This window comes from Fusarium flagelliforme, assembly GCF_020744385.1.
Source record: "Fusarium flagelliforme strain FIESC 12 MPI-CAGE-AA-0113 chromosome Unknown B0J16scaffold_2, whole genome shotgun sequence".
Taxonomy (NCBI): Eukaryota; Fungi; Ascomycota; class Sordariomycetes; order Hypocreales; family Nectriaceae; genus Fusarium; species Fusarium flagelliforme.
This window is the reverse complement of record NW_025763504.1, coordinates 2,642,394-2,670,008: the sequence shown is the minus strand read 5'-3', so window position 1 is coordinate 2,670,008 and position 27,615 is coordinate 2,642,394. Positions and strand designations below refer to the sequence as shown.

General features: G+C 48.1%; 10 protein-coding genes and 1 non-coding gene across 11 annotated transcripts; 3 read left to right on the top strand and 8 right to left on the bottom strand.

Annotated features, from left to right (window-relative positions):
* Positions 1–344: 344 nt before the first annotated feature.
* Positions 345–1,523, bottom strand: B0J16DRAFT_380484 (glycosyl hydrolase family 61-domain-containing protein; the record flags this gene model as incomplete). Its single annotated transcript, XM_046131077.1, has 2 exons — positions 345–1,337; positions 1,398–1,523. The coding sequence occupies 2 exons, from the start codon at positions 1,521–1,523 to the stop codon at positions 345–347; spliced, it is 1,119 nt and encodes a 372-aa protein (XP_045986501.1).
* Positions 1,524–3,264: 1,741 nt separating this feature from the next.
* B0J16DRAFT_411296 (HAD-like domain-containing protein) lies at positions 3,265–4,305 on the bottom strand. Its single transcript, XM_046133217.1, has 2 exons — positions 3,489–4,305; positions 3,265–3,438 (listed from the first exon to the last, which is right to left on the bottom strand). The coding sequence occupies exons 1-2, from the start codon at positions 4,085–4,087 to the stop codon at positions 3,315–3,317; spliced, it is 723 nt and encodes a 240-aa protein (XP_045986500.1). The 5' UTR covers positions 4,088–4,305; the 3' UTR covers positions 3,265–3,314.
* A 178-nt stretch (positions 4,306–4,483) lies between these two features.
* On the bottom strand, positions 4,484–5,900 carry B0J16DRAFT_62898 (uncharacterized protein). The gene is made up of 2 exons (XM_046134203.1): positions 5,547–5,900; positions 4,484–5,493 (listed from the first exon to the last, which is right to left on the bottom strand). The coding sequence occupies exons 1-2, from the start codon at positions 5,657–5,659 to the stop codon at positions 4,695–4,697; spliced, it is 912 nt and encodes a 303-aa protein (XP_045986499.1). The 5' UTR covers positions 5,660–5,900; the 3' UTR covers positions 4,484–4,694.
* Positions 5,901–6,198: 298 nt separating this feature from the next.
* Positions 6,199–6,899, top strand: B0J16DRAFT_333367 (uncharacterized protein; the record flags this gene model as incomplete). Its single annotated transcript, XM_046126821.1, has 1 exon — positions 6,199–6,899. A coding segment is annotated over exon 1 (235 nt), but the record flags the coding sequence as incomplete, so codon positions are not given.
* Positions 6,900–7,124: 225 nt separating this feature from the next.
* Positions 7,125–8,526, bottom strand: B0J16DRAFT_333366 (uncharacterized protein). The gene has a single exon (XM_046126820.1). It carries the CDS (start codon positions 8,422–8,424, stop codon positions 7,219–7,221), a length of 1,206 nt encoding a protein of 401 aa, XP_045986497.1. The 5' UTR covers positions 8,425–8,526; the 3' UTR covers positions 7,125–7,218.
* A 477-nt stretch (positions 8,527–9,003) lies between these two features.
* On the bottom strand, positions 9,004–13,238 carry B0J16DRAFT_361057 (uncharacterized protein; the record flags this gene model as incomplete). The annotated part of the gene is made up of 8 exons (XM_046129731.1): positions 12,755–13,238; positions 12,686–12,717; positions 12,117–12,124; positions 10,709–10,823; positions 10,099–10,511; positions 9,866–10,045; positions 9,112–9,816; positions 9,004–9,024 (listed from the first exon to the last, which is right to left on the bottom strand). Exons 1-8 carry the CDS (start codon positions 13,132–13,134, stop codon positions 9,004–9,006), a joined length of 1,854 nt encoding a protein of 617 aa, XP_045986496.1. The 5' UTR covers positions 13,135–13,238.
* Positions 13,239–13,892: 654 nt separating this feature from the next.
* Positions 13,893–15,216, top strand: B0J16DRAFT_333363 (FAD dependent oxidoreductase). The gene has a single exon (XM_046126819.1). It carries the CDS (start codon positions 13,963–13,965, stop codon positions 15,163–15,165), a length of 1,203 nt encoding a protein of 400 aa, XP_045986495.1. The 5' UTR covers positions 13,893–13,962; the 3' UTR covers positions 15,166–15,216.
* A 340-nt stretch (positions 15,217–15,556) lies between these two features.
* B0J16DRAFT_t60 lies at positions 15,557–15,670 on the bottom strand. The gene has a single exon. It is a non-coding gene; the product is annotated as a tRNA-Gln (tRNA).
* A 1,543-nt stretch (positions 15,671–17,213) lies between these two features.
* On the top strand, positions 17,214–18,568 carry B0J16DRAFT_394562 (uncharacterized protein; the record flags this gene model as incomplete). The annotated part of the gene is made up of 2 exons (XM_046132131.1): positions 17,214–17,451; positions 17,505–18,568. 2 exons carry the CDS (start codon positions 17,214–17,216, stop codon positions 18,566–18,568), a joined length of 1,302 nt encoding a protein of 433 aa, XP_045986494.1.
* A 2,654-nt stretch (positions 18,569–21,222) lies between these two features.
* B0J16DRAFT_353840 (uncharacterized protein) lies at positions 21,223–24,033 on the bottom strand (the record flags this gene model as incomplete). Its single annotated transcript, XM_046129337.1, has 6 exons — positions 21,223–21,304; positions 21,357–22,446; positions 22,492–22,805; position 22,972; positions 23,241–23,695; positions 23,870–24,033. The coding sequence occupies 6 exons, from the start codon at positions 24,031–24,033 to the stop codon at positions 21,223–21,225; spliced, it is 2,106 nt and encodes a 701-aa protein (XP_045986493.1).
* Positions 24,034–25,735: 1,702 nt separating this feature from the next.
* On the bottom strand, positions 25,736–27,028 carry B0J16DRAFT_333359 (NADP-dependent oxidoreductase domain-containing protein). Its single transcript, XM_046126818.1, has one exon. It carries the CDS (start codon positions 26,888–26,890, stop codon positions 25,901–25,903), a length of 990 nt encoding a protein of 329 aa, XP_045986492.1. The 5' UTR covers positions 26,891–27,028; the 3' UTR covers positions 25,736–25,900.
* Between the last annotated feature and the right edge of the window lie 587 nt (positions 27,029–27,615).

Here is a 27,615-nt window from a genome sequence, read left to right as displayed (position 1 = left end):
TAAATAGGAATACTTGACTAACAAAAAGACTCTTAAAACTTCATTTAAGGTTTCTGCTCCAACAATTTCTATCCCAAAGTGCCGATAGCCGAAAACTCTTGTTGTGGATTTGAATTATGTCACCGATATTGATATTACCAACACTGACAAGATAATGTATAGACGAGGTGAAGGGAAAGACAACTAATCCATGGAAATTCTTAGATTTATTAGGATAAAACAGCAATAGGGACGTTTTACTAGTAAAGGCATTGGACGTAAAACAACAACCCGTCAGACAAAGGGTAGACGACAGCAAAAGGATTCTTAGAAGCCAACGACCTGAGGAGACAAATGAGTATCCCTCATAAGCATTGCCAGTAATATTCGTTAACTACGTTACAAGTAGCACCCCAGGCACAGACCGTAGGGCCAACATAATTCTTTCCGCCACATTGAGCATACTTCGCTTGTCCGTGTACGGGTCCGCACATGATATCGCCGGTTGGCTCAATAGGTTGTTGAGATGTACTTGAAGTTGACGACCGGCTCGAAGTTGTAGTCTTGAGCGTTGTCTCCCTGCTGCTAGAGGTAGTAGAAGAGGTTGTAGAGTTGGAATATCTTGATGTTGTGGATGTTGTCGTTGTAGTCTTTGAGGAGAAAGAGGAGGTTGGCTCTTGGCCTGGAATAGTGGCGCTGGAGGTTGCTGTGGCGCTTGTCGTTCTTTGCTGAACTGTTGAAGGAAGACCTGATACCAAGGTAGGTCCGGGAATCTTATATGATAGGGGAGTCGTGTAAAGGTTGAACAGGATACCAGGATCGTCAGCCTTGTACAGCTTCGTGCCCTTGACGCCCTCAGGAGCCAAGTCCCCACCGCCTGTAACCTTGATGTTGAAACACTGAGGATAGCTTTGAGCACCATTCGGTTGGCCTGATCCATGAAGGGCGATAATCTCATGACGCAAAACATAGTTGCCCGAAGCCAAATCCGAAGGAATCTGAACAGTCCAAGAGTTGCCGTTGCCAATGAGGACATCAGAAGCCCAGTAGCCGCTGTTCATGGACATGTCGATGAGACCCTCAGCGCTGATCTTGAAGAACTCAAGCTCATTCTTGTCCACGTTTTGACAGTTACCGGGACACTTGGCTAGGTAGTCGATAACTGGGCCTTTGTGGGACTCAGGCCATGTGTTCCACTGAAGGTTGATTTTATCACCAGCAGAGACAGCGATATGGCCTCTAGCGTTTTGGGCAGCCCTGTGACAAATGATATCAGGGTCAGAGTATTTCGAAGGCTCGACATAACCGTTGTCAGTAGCAGCAGTGATCCATCCAGCCACTGGAAAGCTACTCGGATTCTAATCAGTGTCAGCTTCGTGGTCGGTACAGCATGTGAGGAACAATAGGGGACCACTGACCCAACTGAAGGCCGGGGCATCGTAGCCTCGGTAAGCTACGCCATCCGTTATAATCCAGTCGACATGGCCGTGGGCAGCGATCTGTGCCACTAGGTTCGTGAGGGCGAGAAGTTTGAGGGATGGCATTTTATGAGATAGTGGATCCTGGTGTTGAGGATCCAACAGTTGCGCGAGTGTGACTTGTACGAGGTAGCCTTTTTGAATAGATAATGGGACTGCTTGTTTCTTTCAATTGATATTCGGCGTCCCGAGTAGAATCTATATATACTCTGCTGATATCGTGTAATGGCTGAAGCACATCGTGTTCAGTCCAGGCCCCAACGCCACCACATTCTATCAAGACACACAAGTGAGACAAACCCAAGCCTCAAATACCAATGTTTAGGGAGACAAAGAGGAAAGTCGTCTGATGTTGAATCCTCGATATCTTGCTTTTGTCCTCCTGTGGCTTGATCAGGAACGTGTTTGGCCATTCTAGGTTTTGTGACAAGTAGGTGCCAGGGGGGTTAATTATTTCCGGTGAATTCAGGGCTAGACTCTACCTGAGCAGACACCTGTGTGATATTCAATGAATTATCAATTTCTGAGGGCTCTGGTAGATATCCCAGTGACACGAACTTTTGCAGATCATGGAAGATGTTTCCAACGTAGAACACGGTCCGTAGAACTTTGACACTTGGCATTGGCCTCTTGATAAAATCATGTTGATCTCTCGAGCTTGGACATCCAAGATCGGACGTTCTGAAAGACTCCAATAGCCTTTCAGCTCTTAGCACAAGGTTAGTTTAAGCTTGAGTCATCGCGTGCAACCTTCGTGTTGATCCACCTGAAACGTTCCATCCTTGATGATTATCTTGATCAAAGATAAGCCATGCTGGCCATGTCGGGTTAGCAGAATTAAAGTTGTCAGACTGGTCCCATCTTCAAAACGGATCGAGATGAATGGTATGTCGCCGTAGCTGCTAACCTTGACCCAGGCGACCCAAGCCTACCCTATCTGATCCAGCTTGACCATGAGGAATGATACTAGAAACAAGACAGCGGGCCGTGGCATTGTAGGGTACAATACCATTATGTGGTTAGGATGCAAAGGGCTGACAATGACATTCCAACCTCCATTGGGATATCCAAGCTTTCTTTCGTCGTTTCGTTTAATAACTCTAACTCCGCTTCCGCAGGGAGGCTGCCGGGAAGCAACAAGCGTGGCGCGTGGCATGTACTTTACCTTGCAATCGCCTTTAGCCGCAAGGGAGCAAAAACGCCACTCGGTAGACTTCGACTCGTGCCTGGTTTCTTGGTCGCTTGGCTTGGCAGTCGCAAACGGGAACGTTCAGTTGTGCTCGCTTCACTTTGATAAAACCAGGCCCATCACGCGACGGTCCTCCCTCGAAAGTCTCGCCCTGAATATCCAAGCCAGTTCTGGACTGTTTGGAGTCCAATGAAAATTCTGCCCACTCGGTAATTTACTTGGCAAAGTCGAAAGAAGGGCAAAGTGTCTCAAACAGCCTTGCAGGGGTTGGAATGTAAAACACCAGATATGTGACGATCGAATTCTCGCTAACTTTAAATGTGAGTCTACAGCATTCTGATTCTCTGATTGGCGTTTGTTTCATATGTGACAAACACAATGCCTTGTTTTTCCGCACCTTCAATAATGGCCTTTCCAACGTCCAGGGTGCTATTGTTGGACAGCCATTCCATTGTTGGACGAAAACGTCGATCAGCAAGAATGCACAAGGCTCTTCGTAAATTTGAAGCCTACCATTGGCTAGCTGAAGAGGAAAGGGTAAAGATTCCGCCTATCGTCAGCAAATATGATAGAATGTGGGCACAAGAGGCGTGGTCGCTTGTGCAAAGTGGAAAAACTCGAGAACGTGTCTTCATTGATTATACGCAGATACTCTCATCTTCTTTCTTCTAGGAAGAAGACTGGATAATCTTATCAGCCATTTCAGACAGACTATCTGACATAACATCCATCTCGCCAAAGATATCCACACAGGCTTCCTTCTCGAGCACAGAGCAATACGCGGACTTGAATCTGCATTATGCCGTTAGCGAATGAACAACCAAGAGACCCTGCACACTTACCCAACCTGCTTCGCGGCAGAAACATCCCACATATGCGCAGCCGCAAACCAAAGCTCCTTTGCCCCCTTGAGCTCAGCATACGTAGAAGCATAAGCCTTGAGATCCGGCTTTCCCACACCAAATGAGTCACACGAGATGAGGTGCTCCTTGGGAAACTCGATCCCTGCCTTTGTAAAATACCCTAGCACACGGTCATAGTCCCCAGCTGTGAGACCTCTGACCGTAAACCCAGCACCACGCAGCTTTTCAAAACACTCCTTGACATCAGATCGAGGCTCAAGAGCAAGATATCCCTGCGTGATCTTTTCAATATCCGCGTCGGATGCGAAGCTACGCGGCTCTTCGATGCCGGATAGCCAGAGCATGCGATAGAAGAGGGACGAGAAGAGCTTGTCGAATTCAACGTAGCGGTTTGTCATGCTGAGATAGGTGTACTCTCTCTCGGCGGCTTCTATCCAGAGATTGATAAGTAGAGATGGCTTGACATTCTCTGCGCGGAGCTTCTCGCCGAGTTGGTTATCAAGTGCTTCGACTAGTTTGTCGTAGCCCACGACGGTACCGACGATGTCGAAGACGACAAACTTTTCATTTTGTGCCATAGTGATTTCCTAAGACGAGTGTACGAGAAGAGCTTGAGCTTTTAAATGGAGTGTAGTAAGAGTTTGGATGCAGAAGGGTGGTTGTCTACCCAGGTCGTTTGGGGAACGTTCTCCGCAGTTGTGTTGATATTCATGGCAGGTGCTATGCCCGGATACTTGCCCGTAGCTTGCGGGGAAGGGCGCCGATTGACATCCATGATGGATCCATTATCAGCGCTCCATAAGTACCGAAATGCCTATCTCTTCATCAGCATGATTTGGGCAGGCAAGCGTGGTCAATAATCCTTGTTATCTATCAGGCAGACCCTTGCTAGCTGACAGCGTCATGTTTCATTTCAAGCACAAAATTACGTTGTCATACAACTTTCAGCCCAAATCACAAAGCTGGCCTCAAGGCAACGATGACCAATCGATCGTAAAATGAAAATAATATTATACCTAAGGCAGCGATCTGAAAACACAAACTATATATATAAGGTAATCCAGGTCTGGGTCCATTCTTTTTCCGTTAATCTCGTTATTTCAGAAGATACCGTCACCATCCAACGCCTGTGTTGATTCACAAGACAACCCAAGGTTAAAACTCCAATCCAAACACTATACACGTTTATTTGCTCGTTCCTTCTTGCTGTTGAGAAAAGCTGAAGTGCCAAAGGACCTCTGGTGGAATTGGATCCAAGCCGTATTCGCCACTCGCCACAGACTCCGAGGTCTGGTGTCCATCGCGCTCCTCAGGCATCTGGAGGAAAGAAGTATCAAGGGTTTGAGGTCTGTCAAGCTCAGCACGATAGGATTGGTGCTGTTCGTCGCCTCCAGAGTGAGACCATACGCGCGATGAGGGGTGAGTCTCAAAATCGGTCTCCTCAGAGAAAATGATCGACAATTGAGATTCGTCTGTAGGTAAGGACGGAGGGAAGGTGTTCAGCCATGCTGGTTGCATCGCATCCGCGCTAGGGACTTGAAAGTCAGGTTGTAGTTGTGACATAACAACCGGCGGCCTGTTTTTCACCTTGTCCATGACATCTTGCATGCCCCAGATGTCTTTGCTGGTCTGGCGAGATGCCGCATGTTCAGATTTCTTTCTCATGGCGGCCGCCTCAGATCCAGGGAAGATATTCTCACGAATTCTCCTCCAGCTCGTCTCAGGCACGGATTCCTTCGGTAAGCTATCGGGCACACGAGTCTTTTTCCATCGTCGACCCTTGAAGCGACGGTACTGTTCTGGGGTCATGAGCCATGTATCGTCCCGGAGCTGTTGGGTCTCTCGTGAAGGTTTGCCCGGGCATTGTTTCTCGTCGTGCTCCTTCTTGGCGAGTCTAAGGGGACCTGCTGGTAAAGAGCAATTGAACTTGTGCAGACACTTGGAGCACCAAAAGTCGAACGAATGGCAGCGTTTTAGATGTTCACTGGTGGTACTGTCAGTACTGACACGCTGCGACGGCCATTAAGCCTGACTTACTTGTGCTTTTCGATGGTAGGGAATGACTTGTCGCAATAGGAATGATCGGGATATTGATCTGCAACAACGCAGAGGAACGACTTGTCTGGGCGACAACGGGCACCAACTTGCATTATCACCAGTCGTTGACAGCTTATTTCGCTCGTCGCTGGGTAGACAAGGGCAATCGTTCGTGTTGGATCGATGATAACCTCGATTGGCTGTCGCTATCTTTCTCGATGGTCTGTGTTGGTTGATGGGATGGGCTTCTAATGGCGCCTTATCCCAGGGCTGACGCCAATCGGTGTTGAGGGCCAGTAGGTCCCGAGTCAACGTGGGTTGGACTGTTCGCAGGCTGATGATGGGAGGGTTGCGAAGTGTTTGAGATGCCTGTGTCATCCGACGGTTAGTTTGCCTGCCGTCAGACAGTTTGTCGTCGTACACGGGATGGTCTGTCTCGCTATACTACTACCAAATTTGTCAATAGGTTCGCGGACTAGAGCATATGTCGGTGGATGGTTGGGGGCGTATCAAGGAAGGAAAAGAATGTGGAAGAGCAAACTTGGGGGCGGGCGAGCGCCAGAGCCCGCTTGAGGCTCGGCGTCGCACGCGGTGCAAGGTAATCATTGATGATGAATTTTCATCGCAGCGACGATTTTGTTTCCTCCAGACTTCTCGAAAAGGGCTTGTTTCCCCTCACCTTTCCGACGTGGCAGCCAAACGAATCCCAATCCAGCTACCCAATTCCCTTTTGGGCGCGATCGGCCTGAGCCACCTGCATATGCATATCAATTGACCGCTTCTTCATCAAGAAAGCTCGCTACTTGAAACAATGAAATTGCGGTAGGGATGAGGACCCGACAGCCTGGATTGGCAGTCCATCCCAGTTGGAGCTATCTTGGCTATGCCTTGATATGGTATGCTTTGCGTTGTCTTGCTGTTGATGGTTGTACTCTTCGGAGAACGGCGATGTCCTTGATGCATTGCAAGGTGAGTGGCTCCTTCTCAGTCGATGCGACCTGTACTTATCTCAACCGCTGTCGAGATTTCAGTGTAGGTAGTCTCCGATTGGCAAAGGATGTAACCTAGTGGTCGACCCAGCTCGGAGCTTGAATGCGGGGAGAATGTCACTACCAATGCAGGTCCACAAGCCTGTCAGTGCTTTCGGGCATTTCGCTCTATTTCGATTGGACGTCGCCCATTATTGTTAAGAGATTGATTGACAGTAGTACAGCGAACGCGTTAGGTGCACGTGAAATTCGGGGTGAAGTCGACCTGTAAGAATGAGGATTACGAGCTGGGGGTTGACAACCCATATCTTGAGATTGTATACTGCTGTTTATCATCAGTTCGCGTCTTTAGTCAAAAACCCAGTTAGATGGTCATAATTAAATAATTATTTGCTGTCTCTTAACTCATTTAATTTAACCTAATCCAGTTGAGTACGCATTGCGCACATCTTATCACCAGATGTGTCACTAACAGACCCCGAGTAACCTCATCCAGATCACACCTTTGCTCGAGACATGTCAACATTCGACTGGACACGCAAAGCATCTGAAGCCTGTAAGAGGATAAATAGTTTCATTAATATTATTTGGTCAAAATACTTTATTATTCATTATCCTGTCTACTAAAGGGTCCGACTACGAAACTAAGGCGAGAGTTTGATCGCCCTCCCTAGTAAGCCAATCTAATTCGTCATAGAAACAGCAGTCCTTGTAGGCGTGCCATATATCAACTCATCACCATTCATCTGAGGCTCCAATCTCTCGACCTCTCGAGTAGGCTCCCAGTGAACGGTCCCATACCGATAAAGCTCTCCAAAGGTCCCAGGTCGAAACGTAGCATCGCTATTCTCTGCCTTCTTGATAAGATCTCCCAAAGCTGGGTTACCTGCCATTGAGTTGTGGTAAACCTTGTACATGTGGCTTCTCTCCAGCATCTCAATCACAAATTCTTCAGCTTCGTCTCGCTTGGTGGAATCGGGCTCGTCGAGAGGTGTTGTGAAAATGTCGATTTGCTTCTGTCCGCAGAGGTTGGTCTTCAGAGCACCAAGAATTCCATTCTTGATTCCCTCGACCATGAAGACTTTGTTCTCCCAGAATTCGCGGCCGTTCCAGCCAGTCTCGACATCAACAAGGTTTCGTGTTCGATCTCCCAGAACCATCTGCGCGACGTAATCCGTCATCCAGTAGATCTGCTCCTCGTGCTTAGGATCTCTCATAGCCTCAGCGAGGCCGATTTCTTGAATCAGGGGGTGTTTGTGAAAACCATCGACGTTTGTTCGGCCTTTCCAGAGCTCTTTGTAGCTGTTGTGCCAGTTCTTGATAAATTCACAATTTTGACGAGCAGCAAGCATAAAGTTTCCGAAGTCGCCCCACTTGTTCCTGATCTGACCTGTGATGATCCAGGCGGCCATTTCAAATGGTGTATCGGGTGATGAAAGATGATCCCAGAATAGGGTATCAAGATGGATGTGCAACATGTTGGACACATCCATCCATACTCCGCCGTGTTCATAAATAAGTGGGAGACGCGCTAAATCTGCAGCGTGTTGAGGGGCGTGTTTGCCATCCATGGTCTTGTTAACAAAACATTCGGGAAACCAATCTTTGTTGACGTAGTTGTAGATGTTATTTGGCGAGCCATCGGCGAAGTCGATTAGACGGACAGTCCATGTTGGGCCAAGACGACGGACCCAGTTGAGGACTGTTTGCTGATGAGTGGGATACATATAGTCAAAACCTCTATCCCAAATAGCCCAGACATTTTTCTCTGAAGTAATTGGTTGGAATGATTTGAGTTGAGTGATGATCTCTTGGTCGCTTCGGAGATCGAGAAGTGACGGATCGATTTTGCGAAGGCCGGTGGCCTTCTGAGGCAGAGAGAATTCCATGAGTCAAAATGAGTAAAAAGAGCAAATACGAATGAGGTAATGATTGAATAGCTGAATGTGAGGAGCGAAAACCCTGATATTTATATCAAGTTTCTTTTTCTGGGAACGTGGAAGTTTGATCTGACAGGGTATGAGTCGATTCCTCTTTACGGTGGTGGTAAGCCACTAGCTCCCCTTGTGGCTTGATGGTCTAACCAACAATGGAAAATGAATCATTTTTAATGCAGCCAAAATCTTGGCTTCGTTATCTCCTAGCAAAATCCGATTTAACAAACATACATTTACGTTACATCTATGATTTCAATATTCTCAACAGGCCAGTGACTCTGATCAAGAGGAATGGCTTTTTAGCAAAGTTTTCCAAGTTATCCTGGTTCCTGCTCGGGTACTCGACCACCTGTGGATAGGTATATGATATCTGAGCCACACATTTGTTACCATCATTTTTTACTTCTTCAAGTGTTTGAATATCGTGATTGCTTTATGCGAAATTGAAGATATGCCAATAGGTTTCAAAGACAAATATCTAACTAATAGCGCCCTTCGAACTTGAGTTCTAGTGTATGTTGCTCATGTCATCTACTCGGCCATACTTTGTTCCTCTTCAAAATAACCTTGATCAAAACCATACACTATTCTAACTTTTTCATCGTCACCACCGGACAAATGCACCCTTATTGTCCTCACCCTTGCTTCCTGCGGTATATCGCTACTAGAACTGACCACCTTCCCACTCCTCGATTCTTCAAGCTCCATCACCCTCGCAGCGACCTTTGCAGATTGCGACGCGTTGAAAACCCCTTCTTGAACACGCTCCGCTAGCATTACTGCAAGGGCTCTTCTTCGAATGAATGGGTCGCGACATCTCGCGATGACTGCTATCAAGACTGATGTGAAGCCGAGATCTATGTGGAAGCATGCTTCTGGAGATGACTCTGAAGACCAGCTTCTTCTTTTGCAGTCTTGATCTAGACCCGCGGCGGTGGCAGCGTGATTGACGATCTCCTCGAATTCGGGTGTGAAGTTATCCCAAAAACATGGATCGCCTTGTCCCAGGGTGTATTTGGCCACGTTTATCTCAAGATATTTGCGGTGAAGTTGCAATAAGGCAATGGATCGTTTCTCGGTATCGCTCAGCAGTCTTTCTCTATCGTCCAGCTGCGAGAGGAGGGCATCGAATAGTTCCCTCCAACGATTCATCTTTGCCGCGTGAGCCATGATATCTCGAGCCGATTTGCCTTTTAGTCCCGGAGTTGCCTGCTCGACCAGTAGTTCAAGCAATGCCTCACGTGCATCAGAGAGCGAAGTAAAACAACCCTTTTGGAAAGTTAGGCTGCTACCGAAGGTATTGTAGAATAAGAACCATAGACTGGGGTCCATATCGGATATGAGCTATTCTTTCGTTAGATGCAGTCCAAGCCAACCAGCACGATAGACCTACTGTTAGAAACTGCACTGCGATCCGTTTAAAGCATGCCTCGACAAGTCTGAACGTCTCCTCTGTGTCAGAGTATAAGTTTGTATCAGTTTTGTCTTTGGGTGACAAGTTCCTGTGTTGTTGAATCATGTTACAGCCATACTTAAAAAGGCCAATAGCTGAGTCCGTCTTGCCTTGGAGGAGCTTGGGTGGTTTAGTATTGATCAGATAGGCCTACTGATGGAAGACTTACTTACCTCTATACAGATAAATATCAGACAGGAGATAATAAGAACATGCCCCCGTGGTGAAGTATCAGGAGATGGAGTAAGCAATTCTTTGATAGCAAGGTTATAATGCTTCAATGCAGTTACCGATTCAATTCTTCGCCATTGCTGATGAGTGAGATAATGTCGATGAAAGTGGGACAATGCTACTACTCCATTCTTGATGCAATCTTCCTCCTGCGCTACTTGCAAGATCCTGGTACTCCACAGATCATCGGTGAAGAAGGTTTGGAAGTTGTCAAGGGTCTTTTCGATGAAGAATTGGAAGGACTCTGCCTCGACACCATTCGAATATGTTGTGAGGATGGATCTTGGAGAAGACTCAGGTGTGAGTGGTGAGCCGGATGATTGGTAGCCGTCGCATTTCCGACCAGTTGACGTACCTGGACAAGATTAGCGAATCAAGATAGCGTCAAGGCAGAGAGAACTAACATCGTTGGCACACGGGACGCGCCTCGTCACACTTCACTCGTCGAACTGCTACTGGTCAGAATCTAGGACTTCGTCGAATCGTCGCCTTGATACTCACTCCTATAAGCGAATTAGCAATCTCGTCTCTGACAGGCCATACATAATCAACCCACTTGCAAGTCCCACAGCCTGTCTTCACTTTCGAAGTACGGGCCCTCTTTCTCTCTCCTGGTTTTACTCGTGTCATGTTGGAGGGCTAAAGTGTGTCTGCCCATACGAGATGTCTCAGGCGATGTGAAAAGGTAGAGGTGAAAGACAAATGAAGACTGGAGGTAAGCTCAATCTCCATTACAGGGGTACTGCTCGCTAAGCTCAAGGTAGTATAGCGGTCAGCAGTGGATGCCGTCCAAACGAGCACGCCAATGAGAAGTCTAGTCGTGGTAGGGATATGGTTTCAAGAGATTTTGTCAGGGAAAGGGACAAGTGAAAAATGGTTGTTAGCAAAATATATTTAGAGGAACTTATATCTTTCATCAATTGTGACTCACTTACCGAAGGATTCACTTCCATGATACCAGATGGAAATTGCATTAGGTGCGAGAGAAGACAGGATACGCAAATACACTAAGTTGAGGTGGACAAGCCCAAGATGATCGTAAAGATGAAAGTAACCTATGAGAAAACAAAAAGATTTATTGGTATCATTCTAGATATCAAGATGAAATCGCCTGTCTTTATATCGGTCGCGAGAAGTCAGTCACCGAATAGTAGATGACGACAGTGTAGCACAAAGTTCGTTGATCAGCAAACAACTGAGACGGTACTCCGCCATGACCCTCAGACTAGCAAAATTAACTTTCATCTTCCCTTCAACAAATTTCTCTTCGCGTATTGACCGCGATGTCCTCGAAAACGTGCATTGAAGCAGCCCTCGTTGTAGGTGGATGTGGTTTTCTGGGATACCATCTGGTTCAATATCTTCTCGAGGATAACGACCCGGGAATTCTTGTAGCCGTCCTCGACCGCAACGTCACCAAAAACACACACGAAGGAGTCAAATATGTGCAAGGCGACATCACCAACGCAGATCTCATCTGCCAGATAATCAACGAGATGAAACCCAGCATCATCTTTCATTGTGCGTCCCCGATAGCAGCGCTTCCAGCCTGGCGTGAATCCGAGTTCTACGAGACAAACGTCAAAGGAACCGAGATTCTTCTCAACCTAGCGTCTGAAAGTAATTCTGTGCGAGCTTTCGTCTTCACTTCGAGTATCGATGTGTATGCCAATCCTCCACATATCAACGCGGACGAGACACTTCCTCTTTGGCCAGAATCGGATAGGTCAAATGAATACAATCGCACCAAGGCTATAGGAGATCGTATTGTTCGTCAAGCAAATGGTTCTAAGCTCAAAACCGCTGTGTTGAGACCCGGCCATGCTTATGGGGAGAGACAAGTGCAGGGAATGATTGAAGCCGTCAAGATGGCTGCTGGAAACGGTCAACTCATTCAAATTGGTAACGGGAAGAACATGGTGGAAGTTATCTTTGCAAGGAACTTCGCTATAGTACATACTCTCGCAGCTAAAGCACTTCTCGATCCGAGTAGAACAGCTGGAAAGGTCGATGGGGAAGCTTTCAATATTTCTGACGGTAGACCCGTGCCGTTTTGGCACCACGTCCGTATTATATGGGAAGCAGTACGTGGAAAAGACGTCTCGGAGGAGATCATCGTGTTACCTGGCTGGGTGATGGCCGTTGCTTCATTCTTGGCAGAGTGGCTCTTTTTTATCTTCAGTTTCGGAAGAGCTAAACCACCGGTAGAGCTGAGAAGAATGTCGGTGGAGTATTGCTTGTATGATCATACCCACAGTATCCAGAAGGCGAGGGAGAGGCTTCTATTTGACCCAAAATCGGATCATGATACTGCTGTGGTCGGGGCTGTGCGATGGATGCTTGAGAGTAAGAAGGGTATTATGAAGAAGAACGAATGACCATTGTTACCAACGAGGGTAATCTGAGAATCCTGATCTATAAATTGGTGCAAATAGATCATAAACTTCAAGTTGAGTACTAGCTGGTCGCATAGAACCTTGTCAAGAGCCAGATAAACAGACTATTGTAACATCAACATGCCCTTCCAACTAATCGTTCTTCTCAGCCCCTCCAGCCATCTTCTTCTGCAGCCCAGTAAAAGTCAAAGAATCAACAAACTCGACAATCCTCTTGATCTTAGTCCCATCGTCATTCAAGTGCAGAAACCACGAAAAGTCCAAACTCATCTCTTCCCCGGCCATAACCAACTTCGCTACGGTAGTAACAGCCGCCTTGCGAGCATCAACATCAATGACCAAGTCAGTGATATCATTGGCGTGCATTCCACCGGCCTTCAGGCCTTGGGCGAAGATTGCTTCGTAGGCTTCGTTAGGCATGGTACCGCCGCCGCCGAGAGGGGAGGGGAGCATGCTGCGGAGACAGTCGGGTGTTGTGTCACGGTTGGTAATTTTGGGATCATTGGCGGCTCTTGCGTCGATGAAGGAGGTCACATAGCTTTTGACAGTTGTTTCGATGTTTTGTTTGATATCGGTGGACATGTTGGCTGTCTGTGATAGTGGAAAATATACTATGTAATCAAATGAGTCGATGATGATTTGAGAGACTTTGGATAAATTCAAGCAAAACTTTGAGCAAGGTTATATACCCGTCAAGAATCTGACATTGATCTTTCCTGTGAGATGTGGTTATATCCCATGAGGTCCTGAGTAAGCACGAGTCTGACATAATACCGCACGTCTGCCAATCATTCATCTCGATAACCGAAAGCTCTCTCGCGTTCTCGTGTTTACCTCCATTCTGGTTTCCTGACTAGGATATATTTTTCTTAGATTCTCTTTTGAACGACACCCACCACATCAGGATCTAGTAAGTTCGACGGTCACGTCTCAACTTATCGTGTCTCATGATAAGACGTTGGCAGGGTCTATAGCTCAAGACATGCGTGGATATCTTGCCAGGGATTTGAGATCCATGATAAGGGCGTCTGGCACTATTAAAAGATTGATTGGTCATAAGATGAGCACACGGGTAACTAACTACCTAGTCTAAGCTTTACTAAACTTAGTAATTACTTTCGTCTCTTATGGTTATGGCACCACTGTAGGCGTATTTTACCGAGGTGTTAAAGATTGCGGAGTTCTATACGTGCATTGACGATGCGGGTCCTATTGTCGTCAATTTCAAGCACGTTTGTGCGATTTGATTGGTTACATTGAGGTAACCGGCGCGCCTTTGCCTTGACTTGCCCCATCATGTCAGTCTATGGGCTCCAGCCATATCCAAATTGAATCATATAAAACCACAAAACAGATATTCTATAATCATGATTCAGCAACTCAATCTTTAACTCGTTCTACAACACAAGGATGTCCCAACCAACAGAATCTGTCATCATAGTCGGCGCCGGGATAGTTGGATCATCACTAGCCTTTTTCCTCTCCCAGTGTTCCAGTCCTAGAAAAGTCACCCTGATTGACCGATCTTTCGCCTCGCTCCTCGGATCAAGTGGCATTGCCCCAGGCTTCATCGGCCAGTTCAATGAATCTGAAGTCCTAACCAAGCTCGCTATCGACAGCGTTTCGGAATATGTCAAGATCCCTGGCGGTTTTGACAGAGTCGGCGGTTTAGAAATTGCCTTCGAAGAGGCTGGTATTCAGAGACTGAGAACCAGATGCCAAGACGCCGAGAAATTGGGCCTTCCGGCTAAGATGATGAGTATTGAGGAGGCTCATCGCCTGGCGCCAGATTTGGTGAACGAATCCGGTCCTGGATCTGCGCTGTTCTTCTCAAAGGATGGCACGGCAAATGCAGTTAAAATAACGACTTGGTATCAGGAGGAAGCGAAGAAGAATGGAGTGAAATTCGTGGAAGCTGATGTCCAGAAGCTCCTCGTATCTCAAAGCTCCATCACGGGTGTTGAGACTATTGAGAACGGCAGTACATCGCAACTCAACGCCGACAAAGTTATCCTAACAACAGGAATCTGGGCTCAAGGTCTCACTTCAACCCTCGAATTCCCTGTACCTGTCATCCCAGTCGGTCATCCTTACATGCACGGCCAAACCCGCGATCCTCTACCTCACAGGCCTCCTTTCGTGCGATGGCCAGAACATCACGTCTACGCCCGGGACCACGGAACAAACTTTGGCATTGGAAGTTACGACCACCAGCCTATTGGCCAAAAGCCATCGGATACTGCAACGGGAGAATGGGTAGATTGGTTCAAACAACCACTGAAGTTCGCAACGGGTTTACTACCCCCGGCTGCTGCGGCGGAGTTCAAGGATGGAAGGATGTTCAATGGTGTTTTCTCGATGACGCCAGATAATATGCCTCTCGCCGGTAAGGTTGGGTCTGTAGAGGGCCTATATACCGCTGTTGCTGTTTGGGTTACGCATGCAGCTGGTACAGCCAAGTTTTTGACGGATGTTATTGAGGGCAAGGATGTGGATGAGAAGCGGGTTACAGCGCTTGACCCCGAGAGATTCAAAGGACAGAATTTTGCAGAGTTGGAAGAAAAGTCTCTGCAGGGGTATAACTCTATTTACAAGACTGTCAAGTCTGTGTAGCGGCAAATCAAAAACTAGCTTTAACTCAAACTTGTCTATTCTAGAATTTTAAGATACTACATTTAACAAAATAATACCTCGAAGATCACGAGATTGGGGACCCCGTAGGGTTAACGTACGATCGCTCCTTGGACTGGTTACTAACGGGATAGGAAGAAATGACCAATAGAATACAGAAGATACAGCGTAGTTTCAGAAGGAAACTGAATATCATAGATAGATAATACAATAAATAAATAACCATGCGCGTCTCCAAAGCAGGGTATTCACTTACTACTGCAGTGATCTGCACTGGCGGCGCACTCTCTCAACATTGGGTGAGCCTCACCCACCGCGATACCTTCTTGGTATGGAAATACGTTGAAGGGACAAAAAGGCAAAAAATAAGATTTCCCCCCTCCAGGATTTGAACCTGGGGCTCTCCTTGTTCTCCATGTAGTTGGATACAGCACCGGCCCGAGGGCAACGGTCAGAAGGAGTGTGCTAACCACTGCACCAAAGGGGGTTTGCTTTGTTGTTACCAGACCTCAGGTCTTTAAGCATTATCTGCTTATGGCTGGCCATTGAATCTAGCGTGGAAAGACATCGAGAGTGTATGACCCCCCTACCCCTACCCCTACCCCCCTTTTATGCTGCATCTTACCTACATCTACTAATAGTCTCTTTATTGCGCTCTCTGAATACTACTACTACTAGTCTTTAGCCTTTGGCCCTCCCTCTCTTCCTCCTCTCCTCCTTGTTTGCAATAGACTTCTGAAATACGGTTACCCTTGCTCTTAGGTAGGTTATGATTTAGTCTTATTTGCTTTTTAGGGTAGCAGTCTTCCCGTAAAGTATATCCGTTTCCATATCTAGGATCCTTCTTTTCCTCCTCCTCTTTTTCTATCTTCTTTCACCTTCTACAATGTCTACCATCGTGGATATCGCGGGTGACCAAACACATGCTGACCTGCGGGACTATCATCATCATTGTATTGAGATAAATCGCCACCTCGATATTCTGGGCAAAGTCGATTTCGACGCTGATGAGTCAGGGCATCGATGCCGTTGAAAGAAGTCCGGCAGTTTGGTCAGATGACAGGGTGATGAGACCGTGCCACAGTGATGTCCCCAGGAGTCCATTGCTCCACCGGTAGAATTGGAAGATCGAATTGGGGATTGGGGATACTGTTGGACGCCATGCCATCTTCTGGCGTGATCCAAGATGCGAGTCCGAGGCCATGATTATGCCTCCATGACGAGTGGTACAGTGATACGGAGCGTAGCGCCTTGAGAATGCCACTCCATTCAGCTGGTACCATTTCCACATGATCGCATTGGTCAATCTGGTGTCGACCGTAACAGTGATCTACCGAACTTCGATGTCGTAGACCGGATCAAAGTTCTCGAACTTGACGATGCCGAACTTCATCACTATCCGATGGGTCTGCTTCTTGCACAAAGACGCTCTCAATGGGTGTCATCTCCAAGGCACCCTCGGCGACTCCCATTGATCCAGGATATGCAAAGCAATCTAATCTTGACCTGCCTGGGATTTTTGAGTGCCCACTTACTGGATCTCTTGGCGGATATGATGACACGGCCAGCAAATGTAAAGGACGGCATCGACTTGAGGGTTGCAAAACCCAGCATCCTCGATAGGTTTGTCGTATCGAGCTCGCATATTCTTCAAGGTCGCTTTCACTGTCTTGTACAATATAACCCAGTTCTATCTGATTGCAATAGACTGAGGCTGCGACAATACATGACACGGATAGAAGACACGACCACGACCGTTCTTTGCAGGCATAGTGCAGCAGTGTTCAAATCTGCGCCCCGCCGAAGTGTCATCCCCCTTAGAGGAGTTTAGACTACATGGTCAAAGACTTAGCAAACCCTTTGATTCCTTATGATCACCTAGCCTAAGCCTTCACTAAAGACTTGCGTCCAAGTTAGGCAGCAAGGCAGAGAGTCGACTGCCTGCTGCTGTGAATGATTGCCCCGCCCCACCTTCCCCTTGATCAATCTCAACTCCTCTTTCTATTCTTCCTTTCTTCAATGCCGTCGAAATGACCCGACCGGCAGAGAGGGGAGTGCAGCTTCTCTGCGAGAGCTATCTTTTTGTCATCTCAAAGACCGCAGCGGAAGCGTCCCCTGTCTTGCTGGCACTAGCCGCAAACGAGAAAGGGGAAGGAATCATCCATGTTACAGACTTCGATCTTGATGCCGTCAATTGCCTCGTTGAGTTCCTCAAGAGCGATTACTACGAAGTCAACTGTATACTCCTCCCTAGCGTCAAAGCGGTTGGTAAGTAAAGCATGTTGCTAGCCTTGACCCTCATCCCGACTGACCGTACGCAGCGGGAACAGGAAAAAAGCCTGCCGAAGCACTGTTCACTCGGGACTTGCTTATTCGCCATATGCACATGAGCGGTATGGGGCTTCACTACAAAATCCCAAAGCTTTCCGAATTCGCTAGAGAGCAAATCGAGAAACTCCTCCGCACCCACTGGAAGGACGGGGCGTTCCTCGGCGCGATTCGCGTCGCCCTGGAATACAAGGAAGATCACGAATTACATATGGTTCTCTTTTCAGCAGCTCGCTCACACCTCTACTCTCTGATCGCAACCGATGAGTTCGATCCTTCTTGGGTCCTCCGAAGCTTCCGCGGTAACCTTCGAGTTCCCGCCTCAAAGGAGAACGGGCTTCAAACCCCCACTTCATTCGACCTGGAAGAACTACGACAGCGAGTATCCGAACTCCGCATTGAGCGAGACGAGCTCGAGAGTCGGCTCGGGGAACAAAAGGGGCTCCGTCAAAAGATCTCTGAGCTATCTGCTTCAAAGGAGGACCTGCACACCGAGAACGCTGCGTTGCGCACGCAAATTGACGAATTACACATCAAGTCGGAAGCCACGTCATCTGAACAATACACGTTAAAGCATCAAATCACACTCCTCACTTCATCCAAGGACCAAGCAGAACAGACTGCCGCCGAAGCACGAGCAAGTGCCGAAGCCACCGAAAATCGACTCCTTTGCTCCCAGGCGGAGGCAAAGGACAAGGTCGCCAAAGCACGCAATGATGCAGAGATTACAGCAAAGACGCTCGACCTACTACGTAAGGAGATCGAAGAAGTACGAAAGAGTCTCGAGACTTCCGAGAGAGAGCAAAGAGTCGCTAAATCTGAGCGGAACTTGCTTCGGGTCCGATGGACGAAAGAAAAGGCCAAGGCCTCCGCAATGGCTCAGGAGATTGATACACTCAGGTTGACACTTGACCTGGAGAGAGATACCAGGGACACTATTCCGGTCGCCGTGCGTGACGAGCTAAAGCAAGCCCTGGAGGCCGAACAGAGTGAAGTAAAGAAGCTCAATAGGGAGCTCGAGCAAGCTCGCCAACCCGTTGTCAATGTTAGCGGTTAGAAAGGAGTGGATTATTGGCAATCATCATGGTGGCGCTAGACAAGCTTTTAGGAGTCGAAAGGAAGAATGCGGCTCTGACGGCCCAACGTGATCGGGTAAAATGTATTTCAACTATCCTAGTACGTTTAAGGGCTGTTTGCCTCAATGTAGTTGTTAAAGACCAAAAACCGCCTCGTCGCCGAGAAGAGCTACACTTCTCCCACGTGCTTAAGTAGCCGGAGCTGGGCTTGAAAGCAATCTTTGGTACAGAAATTCAGGACTTTATTCTATTCACCGAGTGCTTGCTTGCGAGCAGAGTTGAGAGTGGTGGTGCTACCCTTGAGCTGGTGGTACTTGCTCAATTCAGACTCCTATGCGGAATGGCAAACCACGAAGTCGTTGAGGATCTTGTCGATGGCGGCCGCGTTGTCCATGGTGGTAGACATTGTAGAGGGTGAAAGAAGGGAGAAGAGGAGGAGGAGGAGAAGGAGTCGGATCCTGAATGCTGAAGACAACCTACTTACGGGCAAATCACCCCGAAAGGTGAACAAGACTGCTGACGACCGGGACCGAGGCCTTCGGTAACCGCTGTTTCGGAAGTCTGACACAACAGGGAGGAGGGGGGAGGGAAGAGGAAGACAGGTACTGGCGGCAGCGGCGGCGAGGGAGAGCAGCAAAGAGACTGTCGACAGATGTAGGCAAGACGCAGCACAAATCACCAAATATAAGTTGGTGAGCTTGGGGGGGGTAGAGAAAGAAGAGAGGAAGAGACTTGAGCTGGCGTTCAGAATTTTATTACTGTGTCCCAATTCCCATCAGGAAGGTGCTTCCTCTGGCCCACTACCATGTCATCCCAGGGTGAGGACCACCTTCCGTCCCTCTGTCTTCGATCAAGTCCGGACGAAGACCACAACACATTTTGGGAAGGAGCACCTTCCACCCCACTTGAAGTCCGGACGAAGACGACAAGATGCATGGTGAAGCACTTTGCCATTATGTCCTTAAAGCAACTAGGCACCTTTACCCCGTGTTGATACTTCGATTCCAAGTGTATTCTACTCAGGGTCTGCTAGTGACACATCTGGTGACAAGATGCCCGGCAATGCGTACTTAAACAAATAACACTTTTCCAAGTGTACTCTGACTCTATTCATGCCCTGGCGTTATACCTGGCGTGTCTAGTATCATGACTAGTTGAAGTGAACCTTGCATTAAAAATACTTTCAAGATTTACCACTTGAACGTGGCAAATCCTGTATATACAGAGTCGGCGAATCACGACACAATAGTCGAGGAAATGGGGAATTATATACCTGCTCTTGCAGTTACTGCATTTCCAGCCGTTCAGATGAAAGCCGGGGCCTAGCTCCAATATCTCAACGTCGGTAAAAGTGTTGGTTTATTGAGTACGCATTGCCGGGTATCTTATCACCAGATGTGTCACAAGCAAACCCCCAGTAAACAGCCTCCTCAACCCCACACTTAACTTACCCCGCAGTGGAATAGCTCCCTGGTTTGAAGTGCTTGGAGAAGCTGCCGTACACAGCTCCTGGTGTCGTAGCAATGATTTCCGCCTGCTTTAGATATGCGGTGTTGAGCTTTGTGACTTGCATCCTCAGTGTCTTCCAGTACCAAAACAGCGTCCTCACCTCCGCACTTGATTGTATTCGTAACGCTGGAATGTCATACCAAGCCAGCGAGTCAGGGTACATCACGAAGCAGGCGAATCAGGTGATGAAGCATGCAATGAAGTAGGCGAAGTAGGGTACACCACGAGACCAAGTATCGAAACGGGGCAAAAGGTCCTAGCTGCCTCACTACTACCAGCGCTGGCAAAGGGACATGACGCAAGTTACTGAGGAGTTTGAGGAGTTTGCTGCATCACTGGTGTGCTCAATGGACATCGAGTAAGTACTGGAATCCAATAACTGATAAGTTTTGAGTGCTAACATCTAAGTACAAATGAAATAGGAGAAATTGTTATTCAGGTCGAGCCGGAGAGTGTCACAGGATGCGATCTGCAACCATGTATGCCGGTTGTATGCCTGATAATAAGTTTTCCGTCCTGAATTACATTCTTTAAGCACTATGACTCCAATGCTCACACGGGACCTTCTTTTGCCTTTACCTTGCCCTAATATTGGGTCTCGGTTTGGCACAAAATGCACTATCTCGCTTCCATCTGTTCTTTTCCTCTTCCTTCCATCAACATCAACACATTACAAAGCCACTCAAGTCATTACAACAGCCGGCAAGATGCATCTTACAGACGACATCAAAAACGCCATTGGTCGCAACCACCCTAATCATGGATGTGCGGTCTGGGATGGGTACGAATGCGATAACTGTTTGAACAGCAGCAGCAGCAGGAGGAGGACCCCGGAAACCAGGTTGGCAACAAAAGAATTATCCTCTAAGGCTTAGGCCACCAAAATAAAGCATCCTAAGTGCTAGCCTAAGTTTCCATAAGTTACCTAAATTGTTTCGTCTCTTATTTTTTAGCGGCTATTCCTTCTAACACATTGACGTTAACTCTGTCGCAGACAGCTGCTGTTTATCATCAACTCAAGTTTTTAGTCAAAGTCAAGATTAATCGGTTGTAAAGAACTAAGGGATCTGCCGAGAGAATAAAGGCTTTTCTGATGAAACAAAAGATTTGTCAACTCTTTGCTCGTCTACTTGGATATGCCTGCATCTGTCTTAAACATTTCCAGCCATTGCGCATTGTCTGCTGGTGTCTGGTTCCATGGGTCGTCGCTATTCACGGTCAGCAAAGCATGTCAATTGAGACCTGAGAGTGTAGCCTTACTCGTTATATAAGAGGCATCGGGCTTGATGTCTCAGTTCTTCATCCGACGGGACATGGCAAATGGGATTGTTCGGCGACATTGTTGCTTTCACCCATCGCTTCATCTCGCGCGCAAACCATGGAATGTGATTCGGATCATTCAGGACGTAGATTCCGGGGCCAAGCCATGTCGGCCGAAGTGTTGACTGTCCTTCTTCATTGGGGCTGCCATTTGTTTGTGGTATAGCGGGCGGCGACTGATCATCTGACCACAGCCATGTAAAGTCTTGAAGCAATGTATCAGCGGGTGTCGAGCCGACTCTGTCTCCCCTCTCTGTTAAACTGGACATATCAGTGTCTGCTAAGTCGCCATGTCCAACGAGTTCCCAGTCATTCCCAGTAGGCCACGATGCTTGCCCAGCCCATGGTAGAGCGTTGGGCTGTGATTGAGCGCTTGGTTGGTCTTGCCATAACGCACCATGGCTTGTCGTGAAAGCCTCCTTGCTGTCGCCTGCCAACGCCGAATCTGCACGTCGCCTGAACTGACCAATCCAGCTTGTCGAATAATTGAGAAACCCGATCAGCCAATTCGCCACATACTCAGGCTTCGTATGCAGTTCACTCTCCATTTGCAACACAATTCGACCAGCTTCTCTCTGCAACTCATGGTCTGATATGGCGTGGATGCCCTTTACTCGCTGAGAACGCATAAAGGCTTGCAGGCGAGCCTCCAGTGGACACTCTTCGAAAAGGGCGTTCTTACCCTTGATCCTCAACACCGATAATCGGCTCTCTGCCCGCGATCGGATCGGCGCGAACCGAGCTTGTTGGACGATCTCGTCAGACGACAATAGTAGGTCTCTGAGCCATGAAGAGCCTCCGTGCGAGCCTGGATTGAGTTCAGGAAATGTTACTTCGGACCCAAATACAATGCGACATGCTTCAAGCTGCAGTGTTCTGTGACTTGGGAGCGTGTCCGTTGTGTCGTTGTAGTTCTGGATGAAGTACGCCAACTCCATCGTGATGAGTTCGTATGCGCTTCGAGGGGAATCAGGTGGTCTGCCATTGGCAGTAAATGGAAACGGTGTGCCGCGCTCTAATTCGACCAAATCTGATACTATTAGTTAGGTTCCTCATGGCGGATGTCGTTACTTACATGGAGGCATTCCGTTCTCAATAGTTTTGAGGACAGAGTCTTCAAACCCCCAGTCTCCAACCCAGCTTCTCATCGTACAGCCCAGCTTAAAGTGGTTCGCCAGGTGGTCAACCCTATCAGGCCATGTACTCAATGAAGCTTGACAGAACCCACATCGTGAAACAATGTCTGGCTGAGTAGTCTTCCACAGTTTCGTAGTAAGGTCAGTCAGTACAGCATTGTGTACAAGTCGCAGATGTTGTTTGAGATGATCCTTCCTGCTGAACGCTCTTTCCTGGCATGCAGACGGATTATGGCTCGCCAAGTGTGTCTCACTAGGATCGTCATGTCCGCAAAACAGACAGCACATTTGTCCAGTATCCGGGTTTATAGCAGTTGTTCCGTTTGGTGAGCATTCCCACCTTTCCAGTGGAAGATGCAAAGAGTTTTCGTGTCGCTGCCAGTCGTACTTCCTTCTGAACGTCTCGGTGCAGAATGTACACTGAAAGGTGAATCGTGGCTTGGTTAGTGAGTTCTTCTGCGGCCGTATCTTCTGGATTGAGCGACCGCGGCTGTGGGATGAGGTTCCGCTGATGGAGCCTCTGGATGAACGTGAGTCTGTCGATGCACTTCTTGATGTGCCCAGACTACTGGCTGTTGATCTTTGGCGACGTCTTCGGGATATCTTTTCGTCACTTGAGAATGTTCCTCTTCGGCCTCCTGCCCTTTGTCAGGTCAGCTGTCAAAGGTCGTGGTTGACGACGACTTACTTGTTGAAACCAATTCTCCTGAAGCCATCGCCCTCGCAATATCCGACACGAGAGCCGGTTCATTCTCCGGTGGTGAGTTCTGCCATCTCTGCATAGGATTAAGGTCCCTCCACGTCTGGCCCCTCCTTGGAATAGGCGTTCCTGACCTTGTGGGTGTATACTCTTCGGGCGTCTGACTACTACCATTCGTGCGACTGTCAGCCACGATGCGACGTCTTCGCGCATTCGCTAGCCAGTTTGTAATTTGAGTCCGACTCAAGCCTGTTTGATGTTCAAGGATAGTCTTTTCTTCTTCGGTGGGATAGGGGTTGTCAACATGTGCTGAGAACCATTCTTTTAGAGAGCGGAGGGCTTCGAGGGTGAAGCGATGGCCGACCTTTGGGGGAAGGGTTGAGGGTGTGTTGATTGGAGAGTGGGTTGATGCTGAGTTTGGGGTGGGGGAGTCGAGTTTGTTACTTCGAGGGCCCTGTAGAGCCTGGGTTGACGAGCTTGTCACTTGGGTTGTTGGTATGTCCGGCTGTAAGTCTGGGCCTTGTTGAAGGTGGAGCTGGTGCTGATGAGCGGCATTCTGACTCTGATCTGAGTTGGGTGTATCGGCATCGACTGGCAGTTGACTTAATTGTGCATACCAGAGGTCACCGTCCATATCAAAGGTGAGTCCATCGGTAGTGTCCAAGGCCAAGGCGTCCAAGAATGGGGTACCGAGATGTTCCCCACCAATGGATGACCCGGGAATAGCGACCGCAGATAAGTTCCTGCCGAGATCATTTCTGTCACCCGATTCTGCAGCCATATTATGAAACTCGGGGATAGCGTTTACCTAGAAGCGGGTACAATTATCCGTTGTTGTGAAAGGTTGAGGAGGAGTCAGAACTGAAAGCTGAAGGTGAGCCCCCGCTTCCATGTCAATCGCGCCCAGTGCGGAACAAGATCCGATTTGGTAATTCCGCGTTCAAATGACTACAGCTTATAGCGATGGAGGATGGTCGTACAACATGTTCAGCAACAGTAAGCTTGACTATAGCGATTTACTAAGGTTTGAAGTCTGATTACCTGATCTTCTCTTTGTGAAATGATACTTGTTGGGTATACCTTCACCTAACGCTAGTCGCATGTTCAGGTAAGCTAACCTACAGGAACTTTATAAAACTTGGTTCCCAACAATTGGCCTTTACCAAACAGCCATAACGACATCTTCAATATGCATATTATATCAAGAGTGCAGAGATTATTCTGACAAAGCCTGTTGGTTAGGAGCCACTTTGGATCTTGAGCATGTGACTGTCATCCATGTCCCAGATATACCACATTGGTAAGATTGCAACAGAACAGCCCCGTTTCATCCACATTCTAAGCTGCCAGAAGAGGCAAAGGCTGTCCCATCTGGTTGTTTCTATCTATATAGTGGCAAATAAGTAGCTGGCCAATGGTAGACACAACCGTAATCGTCAACCCACCGATCTACCTTCTTTGGCCCAAGTGTAATCTTGGGAGCACAGGCATTAATTAAAGTCCGCCGATTGGACCCTGATTTGTTATCGTACGCTGTCAGTCGGTTATCTCGGTCACGATGGTCCTTCATGTAAGTCATCCTGAAGTCTAGAACTTGATCGACGTCTGGGGTCGCAACGTACTAACGAGGACGGGTCGAGTGGTCTTTGGTAAGAACACTCATTGGAAGAGACTTGTTCCTGGCGACACGGCGAGCGTTCCACTTCTTTCTTGTCTATCAACGATGAGAGAATTCTTCCGTTGAGCTTGAAAGATTGGAATATTGTACAAGTTTGAAATTCGTGCCTCGCCCAACAGTCGGGGTTGGCCAGGAGGTTCGTGAATGTAGCCACGGAGCTTTGTCCTGTAGTTCTCCGGTACATGAGAACCTTTTTTTATACAGTTGGGCTCGCGAGTGTAGTTCTGTTTTCCAGATCTCGTGAAGAGTCGAATAAAGTTCGCCTACAGTTCTCCGCCAGAGCTTAACGAACAAGTTCTCATCGCTCAAGACACAAGTGTTCATTGGTATCAATCAAGTGGAACGCAATGTGAGGATAATTATACATATCCTCACCAGTCATTTCATAAGAATTGAGCCATTGTCGCATGAAACGGAGTTGTGTGGTTGACGACTTGATGAGGCACAGTGGGATGAGGTCGCTTCTTCTTCTTCAACGTGGCCATAAGATCACTGACTGAATTATGAGGCTACCTATGCTATTCGAAAACTCGTCATACCCGTTTATCTGGTGTTGTGGCTTCTCCTGCGTGGTTATGGCCCCAAACTGACATTGCAGAAGTGAGGCTATCGCCAAGTTCCTTGACGCGACAAATTTCGACAGACCATGGATTTCCGGAATACGCGCAAACAAATTGTCGGAATCATAATTATGACCTGATATATCTACAACAATGTCTTCGTCTTTTATTGACGTTGTATCGCAGCGTGTCATTGAGGCTCAATCAAAAATCACGACATCACGTGCAGCAGGGACGACTGAATTGTTTGAATGTGAATTTATCAGCTCATTTTAAGCTCACACTCCTACAAACAGCGGAATAACTTAGGCTAAACTTTTGTTTTCCGCGATAAACGCCAAATGCACATTGCTTCCTATTTTCCTTCATCACATAGGGTATCCATCTCATTCATTACTTCGTAAACCGCTTTAAACAACAGAGGTTCCGTTCTCAGGAGTCTCCTCGGGCCAGACATTGTAGCCGAAGGTGTCCTTCATGTTGACAAAGCGGGTGTGTCGGCCCTTGGCAACGCTCTGGACCGCCTCGAAGTCCTCATCGGACAGGTCGGGGATCTCGAAGTTGCTCTCAATGCGAGAGGGGGTAGAGCTCTTGGGGAGGACAGCGTAGCCGCGGCGCAGACCCCAGGCGATGAGGATCTGAGCAAGGGTGTTGCCGCTGCGCTCAGCAACCTCGTTGAGGGTCTTGTTGGAGCGGACGGTCTCACCAGTGGTGGGGACCTGGTTCTGGGAACCAAGGGGAGAGTAAGCGGCAGGGAGGATGTCGTTCTCAAGGCAGAACTTGACGAGCTCCTCGTTGGGCAGGAAGGGGTGAATCTCGATCTGGTTAACGGCGGGCTTGACCTTGGCGAAGGCCAACAGCTTCTTGAGGCCGTCGATGGTCCAGTTGGAGACACCAATGGCACGGGCCTTGCCGCTAGCATAAATCTCCTCCATGGCGCGCCATGTGGGCTCGGGGTTCTCAGTGAGATCCTTCTTGATGACGTACTTGCCATCAGCACCGATCTTGGGCTTGTAGTCCTCGTCCTTCTCAGCGGCGATAGGCCAGTGGACGAGGAAGAGGTCAATGTAGTCAAGGCCAAAGTTCTTGAGAGAGTTCTCGAAGGACCACTTGACCTCCTCAGGCTCGTGGAGGTGGTTCCAGACCTTTGTGCAGATGAAGATGTCCTCACGCTTGACACCGTTGTCCTCGGCGAGGAAATCACGCACGGCCTGGCCAACCTCACCCTCGTTAAGGTAGAACCAAGCGCAGTCGAGGTGTCGGTAACCAGTCTTGAGAGCAGCGGTGACAGCCTTGTAGGTCTCGCCCTTGGCGCCCTCGTTGGCAAAGGTGCCAAAGCCCACGCCGGGCATCTTGACACCGTTGTTGAGGGTGAAGACAGTCTGGTTAGAAACGGGCATTTTGATGGTGTTTGAGTAAAGTTGGGTATGAGTGATGGAGTATGAGTGTAGGTCAGAAATGGTAGGCGACGGGATTTCACAGATGAACGGGTTTTAAAGGGATTGAACAGTTAAAATCTCTCAGTCAATTAACTTGAATCACTGGTGGAGGTATGTACATCATCTATCTACCGAGCCATCCATCCTACGAGAGTCGATTGAGTGGTACGTTCTCTTGCAGCCTTAGTCCAGGTTACCCAGGCATACTGTAGACTCTGTCTCCTCTTCTCGTCCCTTGATGAGGTGGCTTAATTTTCGCCGAGACGCGCGAGGCGAGTAAGAACGACAGAGTGAAAGTTCATTGACGTCATGTCCCCAATACGGGAAACTTCTAGAAAAACTGTGATGGAAATAGTTTAGTGAGGCAGTCAAAAATGTAAAATTTTCACCTTTGATGAAATAGTTACAGGGCTCACTGTACTGATACTGTCCACTGTTTGTACCTGAGGTTGCCCCCTGGTTCATGCTTCAACTAGCAGGAGCTGCTACAGACCGACGTGGACAAGGCTTGAGTCAGGGAAATAGCAGCTCAACCAACCAGACCCTCAAGCAATCTTATCACCTACAGTGGGCCGCAGTGGCGATCCCTAAACGTCTTGACATTTCAGCACGTTTTTTCCCGCCTTAGCCGTAAAAGTTGTAACGGTATCCACCGTGAGAAAGACGGTCGGACAAGGTAGAAGCCA